The 15,433-nt window shown below is 41.0% G+C and overlaps 1 protein-coding gene across 1 annotated transcript; it reads left to right on the top strand.

The window, feature by feature from the left end:
* The first annotated feature begins 1,033 nt into the window (after nucleotides 1-1,033).
* On the top strand, nucleotides 1,034-14,651 carry LOC121458790 (zinc finger protein 431-like). The gene is made up of 4 exons (XM_041668143.1): nucleotides 1,034-1,096; nucleotides 1,857-1,980; nucleotides 2,180-2,240; nucleotides 13,346-14,651. Exons 1-4 carry the CDS (start codon nucleotides 1,034-1,036, stop codon nucleotides 14,649-14,651), a joined length of 1,554 nt encoding a protein of 517 aa, XP_041524077.1.
* The last annotated feature ends 782 nt before the right edge of the window (nucleotides 14,652-15,433 follow it).

Here is a 15,433-nt window from a genome sequence, read left to right as displayed (position 1 = left end):
TCTGCTGGGTCTATACCTGCTAGTTGACGAAGTCTCAGCTTACCTTTTATAATTAATTCAGAGACTTTTTCCACATAAGTTTTTAATTTTTTACTTGGTTTGTTAGGTATGAATATCAACTCTAAAATAATATCTTCCCTCTGCATTAGAATCCCTGTAGGAGAAATTCTGGAAGGCAATATGACTAGGATGCAGCTCAACAAAGTAAATGTAATTAAATCAATTCCAGAGACGGAACCAGAAACCCAGAATCCAGGGGTAGAGAAGAGCAACATGGAAGCCGCTTATAGTCACCCTGAGGGGTTGCAGCTTTCAGCAACCTGCAACTGCGTGCTCTGGTTTGCGCCACTTAAGAGCTGTGCTTGCAAGGGAGATTTAAAAACGACTCAGAAAAGAGCAAACCACGCGGGCAGAGAATACACAGGCCTGTGGAGTTTAAATCCATGTGGGGAGGCAGATGATAGGGTGTGTGGGGGATGGAAGTCAATCTGAGGTGTCTAAAGGGAAAATATAAAGAACTGCAGCAAGAAAAGCCAGTGCGTGATGATTTATGTTAAGCTGCTGGCTCCACGCACAAGACACAGGCCACAAGGCCGCCACAAGGTCGCCGCCGAGGAAGGGAGGCTCACGCCAAGCTGAACTCGAGGCCGGCAGCCAAGAGGGGGAAGGAGGGGTCCTAACACCAAACTTTGGGTGCCAACTGAAGGCGTAATTCACAAACAATGCCACACCAGTTTGGAATTATGATTAATAGAGTGGTATTTATTTCAAGGGGAAAAAACTTACAGATCACCATCCCAGACAACAGCCCTCTGCACAACCAGGAAGGGAGTCTAGGAAGTGAAGAGAACTAGGAGAGGGAAGTGGCCACTTTTTTAAAGGGAGAGACACCACGCCCCAATGGGCTGGTGTCTCAGCGGCTATAGGCTGGAGGAGCCGAGGACCTCCCGCAACACATCTTCTTGCTTGTTATGCTTGCTTTGATTTTTTTAAATCAATATGACTGTTTTATATGCCTGCATGGATATGTACCATGAAAGTGATCAAAGGATATCAGAAATCCTTACCCTGGAAAATGGATAGTTATAATCCCCATGTAAGTACAGGCAAATTTGTCCATCTCCATTCCAGATCAGCAAGAGTGCTGAATTAATCTGCCCTCTCTCCAGGTCTGTGTTGATTATTTATGACCAACATTTATATTTCTACTGTTTTCATCTGTCCACTTGTAACTGTTTTATACAGGAAGTTCTTTTTGTTCAAAATGTTATTGGTATTGCAGTTTATATTAGGGTACTTCAGGGTCTGGAAGAAGACTACAGAACTGGAGTGAAAACAACTCTTTGTAGAAACTTCAATAAAAGCCTGTTAGTTTTTCTATCCCATTGTTTGTGTTATTGAGGTTTGTAATGGAGACAGAGTCTTAATGTGTACTGCCACCTATCCTGGATCTGATTATATTGACTTGCATGGCATTCATCTCAGAGACAAATATACCCACCTCTGTTTTCTGAGTGTTGTGGCCAAAGGCACAATACACCAATACACCCTTTTTTTCCTTTCTATAATGAGGAATTTTTCATACAATTTTCTCATGCATACAATTTACTGTTGAACTTTTTTCTTGTCTCACCCTGTTAATAGATACTGTTCTTAAAAGGTGAAATCCCATTCAACGTGTATAGAAATGATAGAATTGACTCTCCTTTTCAATTTATTTCTAAAGTAACTGACTATATCACAGAATAAGAATGGGGAGCACCAGAATCATACAACTGTACTTTCAAAGAAGTATGCATTTCCAATGATGTCACTGTCATGCTTACATTGTATACATGTGTGGTATATTTTTGAAGGCAGTGACCTATGATGATCTACATATCAACTTCACTCAGGAAGAGTGGGATTTGCTGAATCCTTCCCAGAAAAATCTCTACAAAGATGTGATGCTGGAGACCTACAGGAACCTCACTACTATAGGTAAAAATGAATTTCCTTCATGTTTCAAAATATGGAGACAACCTTTCCTTGCCTTATAATGTTGTTCTGTAATTTGATTTAGAAAGAAGAAAATGAGATGAATAACACAATCATAGTTCTTAGGTGCACTTAAGATAATGAGCTAATTGTTGTACAATATTAAATAATATAACATACATATTCTGGTACTGTATTTCAGGGTACATTTTGGAGGACTGTAACACTGAAGAACATAGTCAATGTTCTAGAAGACCTGCAAGGTAATTTTCCTGTGCAAGTTTATAACAATGTGCCTCTGATGAGTTTGTAATATGTCCTGGAACAATGAATCAAAAGCAGTAGTGTAAATAAGCACAGCTTTAAATGCATTGATGGTTATTAAATTCTCACAAATCCATATTCCTCAATTTCTCATATGTGAATTGCATTTGCAAGGCATTCGTTTAAGAAAAAGTCAAGGGATTGGGCTACCAGCGGCCCTGTTTAGTTGCTGAGGAATCCCATCAGGACGGGTGAGTGTGTGCTACCCAGGGGCGGGCGGACTGTCCAGGAAGAGAGTACAAACCCCCCTCCCCCAGCTCCTTCTGCAGGGCTGTCTTTCTTTTGCACGACCCAGCACCCCTCCCCAACCCTGCCCCGGTGTATGCTAGGACCAGTGCTCAACTACAGTCTTAAGCTCCTAAACTAAGGCGACCCACCCAGAGCGGTGAGTGCCTGCCAGCCGGGCAGGCCTCAGGGTCCCCTGTAAGGGAGCCGGGCACCTTCAGCTCCGGCGCCAGGCTTCCTGCGCGCTCCTGGATACCACCCCCCCCCACCCCCCCCACCCCCCCCACCCCCCGCTCCATTCATCCTGTTGGCCCTGGATCATTGGGCTACTGGCGGCCCTGTTTAGTTGCTGAGGAATCCCATCAGGACGGGTGAGTGTGTGCTACCCAGGGGCGGGCGGACTGTCCCGGAAGAGAGCACAAACCCCCTCCCCCAGCTCCTTCTGCAGGGCTGTCTTTCTTTCGCACGACCCAGCACCACCAGCACCCCTCCCCAACCCTGCCCTGCTGTATGCTAGGACAAGTGCTCAACTACAGTCTTAAGCTCCTAAACTAAGGCGACCCACCCAGAGCGGTGAGTGCCTGCCAGCCGGGCAGGCCTCAGGGTCCCCTGCAAGGGAGTCGGGCACCTTCAGCTCCAGCACCAGGCTTCCTGCGCTCTCCTGGATGCCACCCCCCCCTGCTCCATTCATCCTGTTGGCCCTGGATCATTGGGCTACCGGCGGCTCTGTTTAGTTGCTGAGGAATCCCATCAGGATGGGACGGTTCCGGAGGAATCCCATCTGGACGGGAACGGTTCCTGCTTCTACACTGAAGAGATATACGCTGAGAGTCAATCACAGCAAAGTCTGGACCAAGATACCAGGCCTCTCCTGGCTCCTTTTGAAGGAAGAGATGGGAAGGCGCCAATACAAGAATTCCTCCAACAATCTGAAAGGCAACATGACACCACCAGAAACCAGGGATCCCGAAATAAGAAGAATTGTACACCCTACTCCTGAAGAAATAGAAGAAATCGACTCAAAAGTAAACTATATGAAAATAATAGAGGACCTTAAACAGGAGGTGAAAAACTGCCATAAACAATTAGAGATTACAAACAAAAAGGTAGAGGAAATGAATAAATCGCTCAAAGACACGCAAGAAAACCAAGAGAAACAAGAAAAAGCAATCAAACAGGTTAGGGAAGCGGTTCAAGACATGAAGAATGAAATGGAAGCAATGAAGAAAGCACAAACCGAGGGAAGAATGGAGATGGAAAATCTGGGTAAACGAACAGGAATGACAGAAACAAGTACTAACAACAGATTACAAGAGATAGAAGAGAGAATATCAGACACTGAAGATACCATAGAAAAAATAAACACACTGATCAAAGAAAACAGCAAAACCAACAAATTCTCATCACAAAACATTCAGGAAATTTGGGACACAATAAAAAGACCAAACCTAAGAATAATTGGAGTAGAAGAAGGAGAAGAAGTGCAGCTCAACGGTACAGAAAATATACTTAATAAAATTATAGAAGAAAACTTTCCCAACCAGAAGAAAGAGGTACCTATGAAGGTTCAAGAAGCATACAGAACACCAAATAGGCTGGATCAAAAAAAAAAAAACATCCCCTCGCCATATAATAATCAAAACACAAAATACACAGAATAAAGAAAGAATATTAAGAGCCGCAAAGGAAAAAGGCCAAGTTACTTCTAAAGGTAAACCTATCAGACTTACACCTGACTTCTCTATGGAAACCATGAAAGCCAGAAGGTCCTGGATAGATGTACTGCAAAAACTAAGAGATCATGGATGCAAGCCCAGACTACTATATCCAGCCAAGCTTTCGTTCACTATAAATGGAGAAAACAAAATTTTCCAGGATAAAAACAAATTCAAACAATACGTAGCCACAAATCCAGCCTTACAGAAAATTATAGAAGGAAAATCACTAACCAAGGAGTCCAACAATGCCCACAATAACTCAGTCATCTAGAGACCTTTCACCAGCGCAACTCAAAGAAGGGAAACACACAAACCCTACTACTAAAAAAGTGACCGGAGTTAACAACCACTGGTCACTAATATCACTTAATGTCAATGGGCTCAACTCACCTATAAAAAGGCACAGGCTAAGGGATTGGATACGAAAACAGGATCCAACGTTCTGCTGTCTACAAGAAACACACCTCAACCACAAAGACAGGCACCTACTCAAAAGAGTAAAGGGCTGGGAAAAGGCTTATCAAGCAAATGGTCCTAAGAAACAAGCAGGTGTGGCCATAGTAATTTCTAACAAAGTTGACTTCAAACTTAAATCAATCAGAAGAGATGGAGAGGGACACTTTATACTCATAACAGGAACAATTCATCAGGATGAAGTCTCAATCCTGAATATTTATGCCCCGAATATAAAAGCGCCCATGTATGTAAAAGAAACATTACTAAAACTCAAGGCAGCCATCAAACCACACACACTAATAGTAGGAGACTTCAACACTCCTCTCTCACCAATGGACAGGTCAATCAAACAGAAACCTAACAGAGAAATTAGAGAATTAATGAAGGTAATGAAGCAAATGGACTTAACAGACATCTATAGATTATTCCACCCGAAGAGGAAAGAATATACCTTCTTCTCTGCAGCTCATGGAACCTTCTCGAAAATTGACCACATACTCAGTAACAAAGCTAACTTACACAGTTACAAAAAAATATTAGTAAACACCTGTGTCTTATCAGATCACCATGGATTAAAGTTAGAATTCAACAACAATGCTACCCCCAGAAAGCCTACAAACTCATGGAAACTGAACAGTCAACTTCTGAACCATACCTGGATTAAGGAAGAAATAAAGAAAGAAATTAAAGTCTTCCTTGAATTCAATGAAAATAAAGTAACAACATACTCGAACTTATGGGACACTATGAAAGCAGTCCTAAGAGGAAAGTTCATAGCACTAAGTGCCCACTTAAAGAAAACAGAGAAAGCACATATTGAAGACTTAACAGCCCACCTGAAAGCTCTAGAAAAAAAAGAAGCAGACTCACCTAGGAGGAGTAGAAGATTGGAAATAATCAAACTGAGGGCTGAAATCAACAAAATAGAAACACAGAAAACAATCCAAAGAATCAATGAAACAAAAAGCTGGTTCCTGGAGAAAATCAACAAGATTGATAAACCCCTTTCCAAACTAATCAAACGGCAGAGAGAGAATACGCAAATTAATAAGATCAGAAATGAAAAGGGGGACATAACCACAGACACAGAGGAAATTCAGAGAATCATCAGATTATATTACAAAAGCCTGTATGCCACAAAACTGGAAAATGTAAAAGAAATGGACACTTTTTTAGATAAATACCATATACCAAAGTTACACCAGGACCAGGTGAACAATCTAAACAGACCTGTTGGTCGCGAAGAATTAGAAGCTGTTATCAAAAACCTCCCTACCAAAAAAAGTCCAGGACCAGATGGTTTCAATGCGGAATTCTACCAGAACTTCCAAGAAGAGCTAATACCCATACTCCTTAATGTATTCCACAATATAGAAACAGAAGGGTCATTACCTAATTCCTTTTATGAAGCTACAGTTACTCTGATACCAAAACCACTCAAAGACTCAACCAGGAAAGAGAATTACAGGCCTATCTCACTCATGAACATCGACGCAAAAATCCTCAACAAAATACTGGCAAACCGAATCCAAGAACACATTAGGAAAATTATCCATTATGATCAAGTAGGCTTCATTCCTGAGACGCAGGGCTGGTTCAACATACGAAAATCTATCAATGTAATCCAGCATATAAATAAACTGAAGGAAAATAACCATATGATCATCTCATTAGATGCTGAAAAAGCATTCGACAAAATTCAACATCCATTTATGTTAAAAGTCTTGGAGAGATTAGGGATACAAGGGTCATACCTAAATATAATAAAAGCTATATACAGCAAGCAGACAGCTAACATCAAATTAAATGGAGAGAAACTCAAAGCCATCCCGCTTAACTCAGGAACACGACAAGGATGTCCACTCTCTCCATACCTCTTCAATATAGTACTTGAAGTTCTAGCAATAGCAATAAGACAACATAATGGGATCCAGGGGATTCGAATTGGAAAGGAAGAAGTGAAACTTTCGTTATTCGCAGATGATATGATAGTGTACTTAAGCGACCCCCAAAACTCCACCAAAGAACTTTTACAGCTGATAAACAGCTTTAGTAATGTGGCAGGATACAAGATCAACTCCAAAAAATCAGTCGCCCTCTTATACACAAAGGATAGGGAAGCAGAGAGGGAAATCAGAGAAGCTTCACCATTCACGATAGCCACAAACAGCATTAAATATCTTGGGGTAAATCTAACCAAGGAAGTGAAAGATCTATTTGACAAGAACTTTAAGGCATTGAAGAAAGAAATTGAAGAGGATACCAAAAAATGGATGGATCTACCTTGCTCTTGGATTGGGAGGATCAACATAGTAAAAATGGCAATTCTACCTAAGGCAATTTATAGATTCAATGCAATCCCCATCAAGATCCCATCAAAATTCTTCACAGATCTGGAGAGGACAATAATCAACTTTATATGGAAAAACAAAAAACCCAGGATAGCCAAAACAATCCTATACAATAAAGGATCTTCTGGAGGCATTACCATCCCTGACTTCAAACTCTATTACAGAGCTACAGTAATGAAAATAGTGTGGTACTGGCATAAAAACAGAGAAGTCGACCAATGGAATCATATAGAAGACCCGGATTTTAACCCACAAACCTATGAACACCTCATTTTTGATAAAGGAGCTAAAAGTATACAATGGAAGAAAGAAAGCATCTTCAACAAATGGTGCTGGCACAACTGGATGTCAACCTGTAAAAGAATGAAAATAGACCCACATCTTTCACCGTGCACAAAACTCAAGTCCAAATGGATTAAAGACCTCAATATCAGCCCAAACACACTGAAAAGGATAGAAGAGAAAGTGGGAAATACCCTACAACAGATGGGCACAGGAGATCGCTTCCTATGTATAACCCCAGAAGCACAGACATTAAGGGCAACATTGAATAAATGGGACCTACTAAAACTGAGAAGCTTCTGCAAAGCAAAGGACACTGTCACTAAGACACAAAGGCAACCTACTGACTGGGAGAAGATCTTCACCAACCCCGCAACAGACAAAGGTCTGATCTCCAAAATATATAGAGAACTCAAGAAACTAGACTTTAAAATGCTAATTAACCCAATTAAAAAATGGGGCACTGATCTGAACAGAGAATTCTCAACAGAAGAAATTCAAATGGCCAAAAGACACTTAAGGTCATGCTCAACTTCCTTAGCAATCAGGGAAATGCAAATCAAAACAACTTTGAGATATCATCTTACACCTGTGAGAATGGCTAAAGTCAAAAACACCAACGATAACCTTTGCTGGAGAGGCTGTGGAGGAAGCGGTACCCTCATCCATTGCTGGTGGGAATGCAATCTTGTGCAACCACTATGGAAGTCAGTGTTTCGGTTTCTTAGGAAATTCGGGATCAACCTACCCCTGGACCCAGCAATACCACTCTTGGGAATATACCCAAGAAATGCCCTATCATATGACAAAAGCATTTGTTCAACTATGTTCATAGCAGTATTATTTGTAATAGCCAGAACCTGGAAACAACCTAGATGCCCTTCAATGGAAGAATGGATGAAGAAAGTATGGAATATCTACACATTAGAGTACTACTCAGCAGTAAAAAACAATGACTTCTCGAATTTTGCATGCAAATGGATGGAAATAGAAAACACTATCCTGAGTGAGGTATCCCAGACCCAAAAAGATGAACATGGGATGTACTCACTCATAATTGGTTTCTAGCCATAAATAAGGGTCACGGAGTCTACAATAGGTGAATCTAAAGAAGCTAAGTAAGAAGGGGAACCCAAGGAAAAACATATAGTTATCCTCTTGGCTAAGGGAAGTAGACAAAATTGCCAGGGAGAAAATTGGGATCTTGGGGTGGGGTGGTTTGGGGGTAAGGGGAGATGGGGAGAGAAAAGTTAGAAGGGAAGGAGGACGGGCCTTGGGATAGCAGGAGGATTGGGATAAAGGAAGGTTGGACAGGGGAGCACGGAACCACAATTCTTAGTTAAGGGAACCACTTTAGGGTTGGCAAGAGACCTGACCCTAGAGGGGCTCCCAGGTGCCCAAGCTGAGGTCCCCAGTTAGTTCCTTGGGCAGTTGAGAATAGGGAACCTGAAATGACCCTATCCTTGAGCAATACTGACGAATATCTTGCATATCATCATAGAACCTTCATCTGGTGATGGATGGAGATAGAGACAGAGACCCACACTGGAGCACTGGACTGAGCTCCCAAAGTCCCAATGAGGAGCAGAAGGAGGGAGAACATGAGCAAAGAAGTCGGGACCACGAGGGATGCACCCACCCACTGAGACAGTGGAGCTGATCTATTGAGAGCTCACCAAGACCAGCTGGACTGTGACTGAAAAAGCATGGGATAAAACTGGACTCTCTGAACATGGCGAACTATGAGGGCTGATGAGACGCAAAGGACAATGGCACGGGTCCTACGTAATGTGATGGCTTTGTGGGAGCCCAGCCAGTTTAGATGTTCACCTTCCTAGATATGGTCGGAGGTGGGAGGTCCTAGGTCTTACCACAGGGCAGAAAACCCTGACTGCTCTTTGGACTGGAGAGGGAGGGGGAAAGGAGTGGGGGGGGAGGGGAGATGGGGGGAGGAGGGGGTGTAGGGGGGGAGGAGGGGGAGGGAAATGGGAGGCTGGGAGGAGGTGGAAACTTGTTTTTTTTTTTCGCCTTTTCTCAATAAAAAAAAAGACTGAGAAAAAAAACAGAGAAGTTGATCAATGGAATAGAGTAGAAGAGCTGGATTTTATCCCACAAATGTATGAACATCTGATATTTGATAAAGGAGCTAAAATTATTCAATGGAAGGAAGAAAGCATCTTCAACAAGTGGTGCTGGCAGATCTGGTCGTCAACCTGTAGAAAAATGAAAATAGATCTATATCTATCGCCATGGACAAAAATCAAGTGAGAATGGATTAAAGACCTCAATATCAGGCTGAACACACTGAACCTGATAGAAGAGAAAGTGGGAAGTACTCTACCACATATGGGCACAGGAGATCACTTCCTAGGCATATCCCCAGCAGCACAGACATTAAGGACAATATTGAATAAATGGAACCTCCTGAAACTGAGAGGCTTCGGTTAAGCAAAGGACACTGTCACTAAGACAAGAAGGCAACCCACTGACTGGGAGAAGATCTTCACCAAATGGCAACAGACAAATATCTGATATCCAAAATATATAAAGAAACTGAATATTAAAATGCTAATAAATACAATTCAAAATTAGGGCACTGAACTGAAAGGAGAATTCAAAACAAAAGAAGTTCAAATGACCAAAAGACACTTAAGGTCATGCTCGTCCTCCATGGTGATCTGGGAAATGCAAATTACAACAAATTAGAGATATCACCTTACACCAGTCAGAATGGCTAAAATCTAAAAGACAATGATAGACTTTGCTGGAGAGGTTGTGGAGTAAGGGGCACACTCATTCATTGTTGGTGGGAAGGCAAACTTGTGCAACCACTTTAGAAATCTGTGCCGTGATTTCTCAGGAAATTTGGGATCAACCTACCCCAAGATCCAGTAATACCACACTTGGGAATATACCCAAGAGATGCCATATCATATGTCAAAAGCATTTCTTTTTTTTTTTTTTTAAAAAACAACTTCTGATCCAGGCAGTGGTGGCGTACACTTTCTTTTATTTTATTTATTATTATGTATACAATATTTTGTCTGTGTGTATGTCTGCAGGCCAGAAGAAGAGGGCACCAGACCTCTTAACAGATGGTTGTGAGCCACCATGTGGTTGCCAGGAATTGAACTCAGGACCTCTGGAAGAGCAGGCAATGCTCTTAACCACTGAGCCATCTCTCCAGCCCAAAAGCATTTCTTCAATTATGTTCATAGCAGCATTATTTGTAATAGCCAGAACCTGGAAACAACCTAGATGCCATTCAATGGAAGAATGGATGATGAAAGTGTGGAGTATATACATATACTATTCAGCGGTTAAAAAAAAAATGACTTCGCGAATTTTGCCTGAGAATGGATGGTAATAGAGAACACTATCCTAAGTGAGGTATCCCTGACTGAAAAAGATGAGCATGGGATGTACTCACTCCTAATTGGTCTCTAGCCATAAATTAAGGACATTGAGCATATAATTGATGATTCTAGAGAAGCTAAATAAAAACGTGAACCCCCCCCCCCCCAAAAAAAAGACATATAGTCATCTGCCTGGATATGGGAAGTAGACAAGATTGCAGGGCAAAACCTGGGATCTCGGGGGTGAGGTGGCTTTTGGCTATGGGGAAATGGGGTGAGAAATGTGAGAAGGGGAGAATGGGAGCATCATGGGAAAATGGGATGTTTGGGATATAGGAAGGGTGGGCACAGTAGCAGAGAAATTTATATCCTAATTAAGGGAGCCATCTTAGAGTTGGCAAGAGACTTGTCTCTAGTGGGGCTCGCAGGTGTCCTGGAAGATGTCCCCAGATAGTACCTTTAGCAACTGAGGAGAGGGAACCTGAAATGACCCTATCCTATAGCCATACTGATGAAAATCTTTCATATCACCTTAGAGCCTTCATCTGGCGATGGATCGAGATATAGACAGAGACCCAAATTGGAGCACTTGACTTAGCTTAAGATCCCAAGGCCAGCTGGAATGTGACTGAAAAAGCATGGGATAAAACCGGACTCTCTGAATCTGGCGGACAAAGATGGGTGCTGGGAAGCCAAGAACAATGACACTGTCAATGATCCTACTTCATGTTCTGGCATTGTGGGATCCTAGCCAGGTTGGATGTTCACCTTCCTAGGTTAGGATGGGGGGGGAGGAGCACTTTGGACTTTCCACAGGGCAGGAACCCTGACTGCTCTTCTGTCTGGAGAAGGAAGGTAGAGCAGTGGGGGGAGGGGAAGAAGAGTGGGATGAGGAGGAGGGAAATGGGAGGCGGGAAGAAGGCAGAATTTTTTTTTCAATTAAAAAATTAGATCCAAATGAAGAGCAGAAGGAGGGAGAACATGAGCAAGGAAGTCAGGACAATGAGGGATGCACCCACCCACTATGATAGTGGAACTGATCTATTGGGAGCTCACTGTGGCCAGCGGGACTGGGACTGAAAAGCATGGAATGAAACCGTACTTTCTGAAACTGGTAGAGAAAGAAGGCTGATGAGAAGCCAAGGAAAATGGCACTAGGTTTCGATCCTAATACATGAACTGGCTTTGTGGGATGCTGTTTGGATGCTCACCTTCCTGGTCCTGGATAGAAGTGTGAGAACCTTGGACATCGGAGCGGGCAGAGAATCTGGACTGCTCTTCAGTCTTGAGAGAGAGGGGGAATGGAGTTGGGGGAGGGGAAAGGGTTACAGAAGTGAGGGAATGGGACACTGTGTGTGAGGATGGGGAGGGTAATGAGAAATGGGAAGGAGGTGGAAATTTTTTGCAATAACTAAAAAATAAAATAAACAAAAGAAAAAAGAAAAAGTCAAGGAAGCAATGACTAAACAGAAATCACCATTTGAATCATAGCAACGTGAGAGCTATGTAGTAGATCTGTCAGTCCATTTCTTTCTTGCTACTTATGACAATAACTGTATACACACTTCAGTGATGAGTGTAGCTGCAAACTTTCTCCTAAATCAATAGCCTATGGTAAGACTTGGATTACTCTTAGACTTTTTGTAACTTGCTAAGTTTAGTGAAAGTGGCAATTAGAGTCAAGGGTCAAGGGGCAGTTGTTGTGGAGAAACCTTAATATCTATACCACAAGTCTATGAGGAACAGAAAGTGAAACCATGAGGATTCAATGTGGAAATCTTTTATTTACTATTCTTCCTTTACTATGTATATCATATGTTCCTCTTGATACAAGCATATGAGAATATGGATATGGAAAGATGTAGCATACGTCTCATTAAGAACAATTAGAAGATAAACTGTACTTCCCATGGAGAATATACTTGTTCAGTTAAGTCCAAGTATACAGTAATTGGTTTTCTACCATCATTGTTAATACATAAACAACTTCACATTACAAAAAAGCCCCATGAGTTCTAAGTCTGCCTATACTTCTTGGTGTCTTTGTTCATTTAGCCAATGTATAAGGATTCATAGTAAAATTTATGAATGCAGTAAAGTTTGTAAGGCACTCAGTGTATGCAGTTCTTTTAAAAAACATGAAAAATATCATAGAAAAATATAGGGATAGGTATAGATGAAATGGTAAACCGTGACACAAAAGAATTGATCATCACAAATATTTTTCCAGATGCAAAATGACCCCTAATGAAAGAAGAAAACATGATTTTAAATGAAGTTATAAGACATTAATATTTTATTCATTTTTACAATTGGAACAAATTATGAAATTAATTCATACAGATCTGAGGTTCAACAGTGTATTGAATGTGGTAAAGCTTTGACATGTGTAAATTATCCTTGCAGGATTAAAACATCAAATTGGAGAGAAATTTTCAGGATGTTCTCACTGTGATAAAGCCTTGTCTTATGACACTCACCTTCTAAGGAATGAAAAAACACATACCAGAGAAAAATGCTGTGAAATTAAGTAATGTGGTAAAGCCTTTGATTATCACAGTCATCATCAAATGCATGAAAGTACACACACTGGAGAGAAACCCTATGAATATAGTCAAGATGATAGAGACTTAGTTCTTTATGAAACTCATCACAGTCATAAAAGAACACAAAATAAAGAAAAATCAAATGAATTTAATCTGCTTGGTAAGGCGTTTGCTGATCACAGTCATCTTCAAAGGCATAAAAGAACACATACTGGAGAGAAACCCTATGAATGTAGTCAGTGTGGTAAATACTTTGCATGTCTGGATTGTTTTCAATTGCATGAAAGAACACATACTGGAGAAAAACCCAATGAATGTAATCAGTGTGGTAAGGCATTTGCTCAACGTGGTAGTCTTCAAAAGCATAAAAAAACACATACTGGAGAGAAACCCTATGCATGTAATCAGTGTGGTAAGGACTTTGCTGAAAAGAGTACTCTTCAAAAGCATAAAAGAACACACACTGGAGAGAAACCCTATGAATGGAATCAGTGTGGTAAGGCATTTGCTCAACACAGTCATCTTCAAAGGCATAAAAAAAGACATACTGGAGGGAAACCCTATGCATGTAATCAGTGTGGTAAGGCCTTTGCTGAAAATAGTACTCTTCAAAAGCATAAAAGAGCACACACTGGAGAGAAACCCTATGGATGTAATCAGTGTGGTAAGGCCTTTGCTCAACGTCGTACTCTTCAAATGCATAAAAGAATACATACGGGAGAGAAACCCTATGAATGTAATCAGTGTGGTAAGGCCTTTTCACGTCATAGTTACCTTCAATACCATAAAAGAGCACATACTGGAAAGAAACCCTATGAATGTAATCAGTGTGGTAAGGCCTTTGCTCAACGTGGTAGTCTTCAAAAGCATAAAAGAACACATACTGGAGAGAAACCCTATGAATGTAATCAGTGTGCTAAGGCCTTTGCTGAAAATAGTACTCTTCAAAAGCATAAAAGAACACACACTGGAGAGAAACCCTATGAATGTAATCAGTGTGGTAAGGCCGTTGCACGTCATAGTTACTTTCAATACCATAAAAGAGCACATACTGGAGAGAAACCCTATGAATGTAATCAGTGTGGTAAGGCCTTTGCTCAACGTGGTACTCTTGAAATACATAAAAGAATACATACTGGAGAGGAACCCTATGAATGTAATCAGTGTGGTAAGGCCTTTGCACGTCACAGTCACCTTCAAAGGCATAAAAGAACACATACTGGAGAGAAACCCTATGAATGTAATCAGTGTGGTAAGGCCTTTGCACGTCACCGTCATCTTCAAAGGCATAAAAGAACACATACTGGAGAGAAACCCTATGAATGTAATCAGTGTGGTAAGGCCTTTGCACGTCACAGTCATCTTCAAAGGCATAAAAGAACACATACTGGAGAGAAACCCTTTGAATGTAATTAATGAGGTAAGGTCTTTTCTCACAACTGTGCTCTTCAAAATCATAAAAGAACACATAATGGAGAGAAACCCTATGAATGCCAGCAATGTGGTAAGGACTTTGCATGTCACAATCATCTTCAATTGCATAAAAGAACACATACTGGATAGATACATGTGAATGGAATCTGTCCTGAATCCTTTTTCCCAATCATCTCCAAATATGTAAAATAAGACATCCTATAGAGAAACTCTGAGTTTAATATGTGTGTTCTTTAAAAACATGAGAAAAATCATACTGTAGTGATACTCTTTGAAAATCAGTGTCAGAATGTTTGTGCTTCATATAGGAGTAAGACTTTTTGTGTGTAATCAATCTGATTAAGTTTGTGGTGCATATTACCATAATCTTTGGACCTGAGGAAAAAACTGAGGGCTTATTGTAAATTATTCTTTAAACAAAAACAGTTATTGTATAGAAAAGAATTTTATAGTGTCAAAAATTTGTTCAAGCATCATGATACCTCTTATTATTTTAGTTTGAAGTAGCAAACTAATGGACAAACATTTTATGAAGCATTATTGGTTGGAGAAAGGGTATTCAAAGAAACATACATTGGTCCTGAAACCAGAGCCAAAAGAAAGTACCTTGTCTCTGAATCTAGAAGTAGTTAAAGAAACAACATCTCTCTGAAAACAGCCCAGCATTAAAAGGGGCCAGTAAACACACACTATTTGGCTCTCAAATCAGATCCATAAAAACAAACTCTATCCTTGTCCAACTGAGCACAAAAGCAACGAATCCC

The sequence above is a fragment of the Microtus oregoni genome, unplaced genomic scaffold (assembly GCF_018167655.1).
Source record: "Microtus oregoni isolate MIOR12 unplaced genomic scaffold, Mior012 000018F_ref0000195, whole genome shotgun sequence".
In the NCBI taxonomy this organism is placed as follows: Eukaryota; Metazoa; Chordata; class Mammalia; order Rodentia; family Cricetidae; genus Microtus; species Microtus oregoni.
This window is presented reverse-complemented; position numbering and strand designations above follow the sequence as displayed.

Coding starts and splice junctions, on each gene's coding strand:
- LOC121458790 (XM_041668143.1), top strand. CDS start 1,034: ATGAAAGTGATCAAAGGATATCAGAAATCCTTACCCTGGAAAATGGAT. Junction 1,097..1,856: donor TGGATAGTTATAATCCCCAT/GTAAGTACAGGC, acceptor ATATTTTTGAAG/GCAGTGACCTATGATGATCT. Junction 2,241..13,345: donor TGTTCTAGAAGACCTGCAAG/GTAATTTTCCTG, acceptor AACTCATCACAG/TCATAAAAGAACACAAAATA.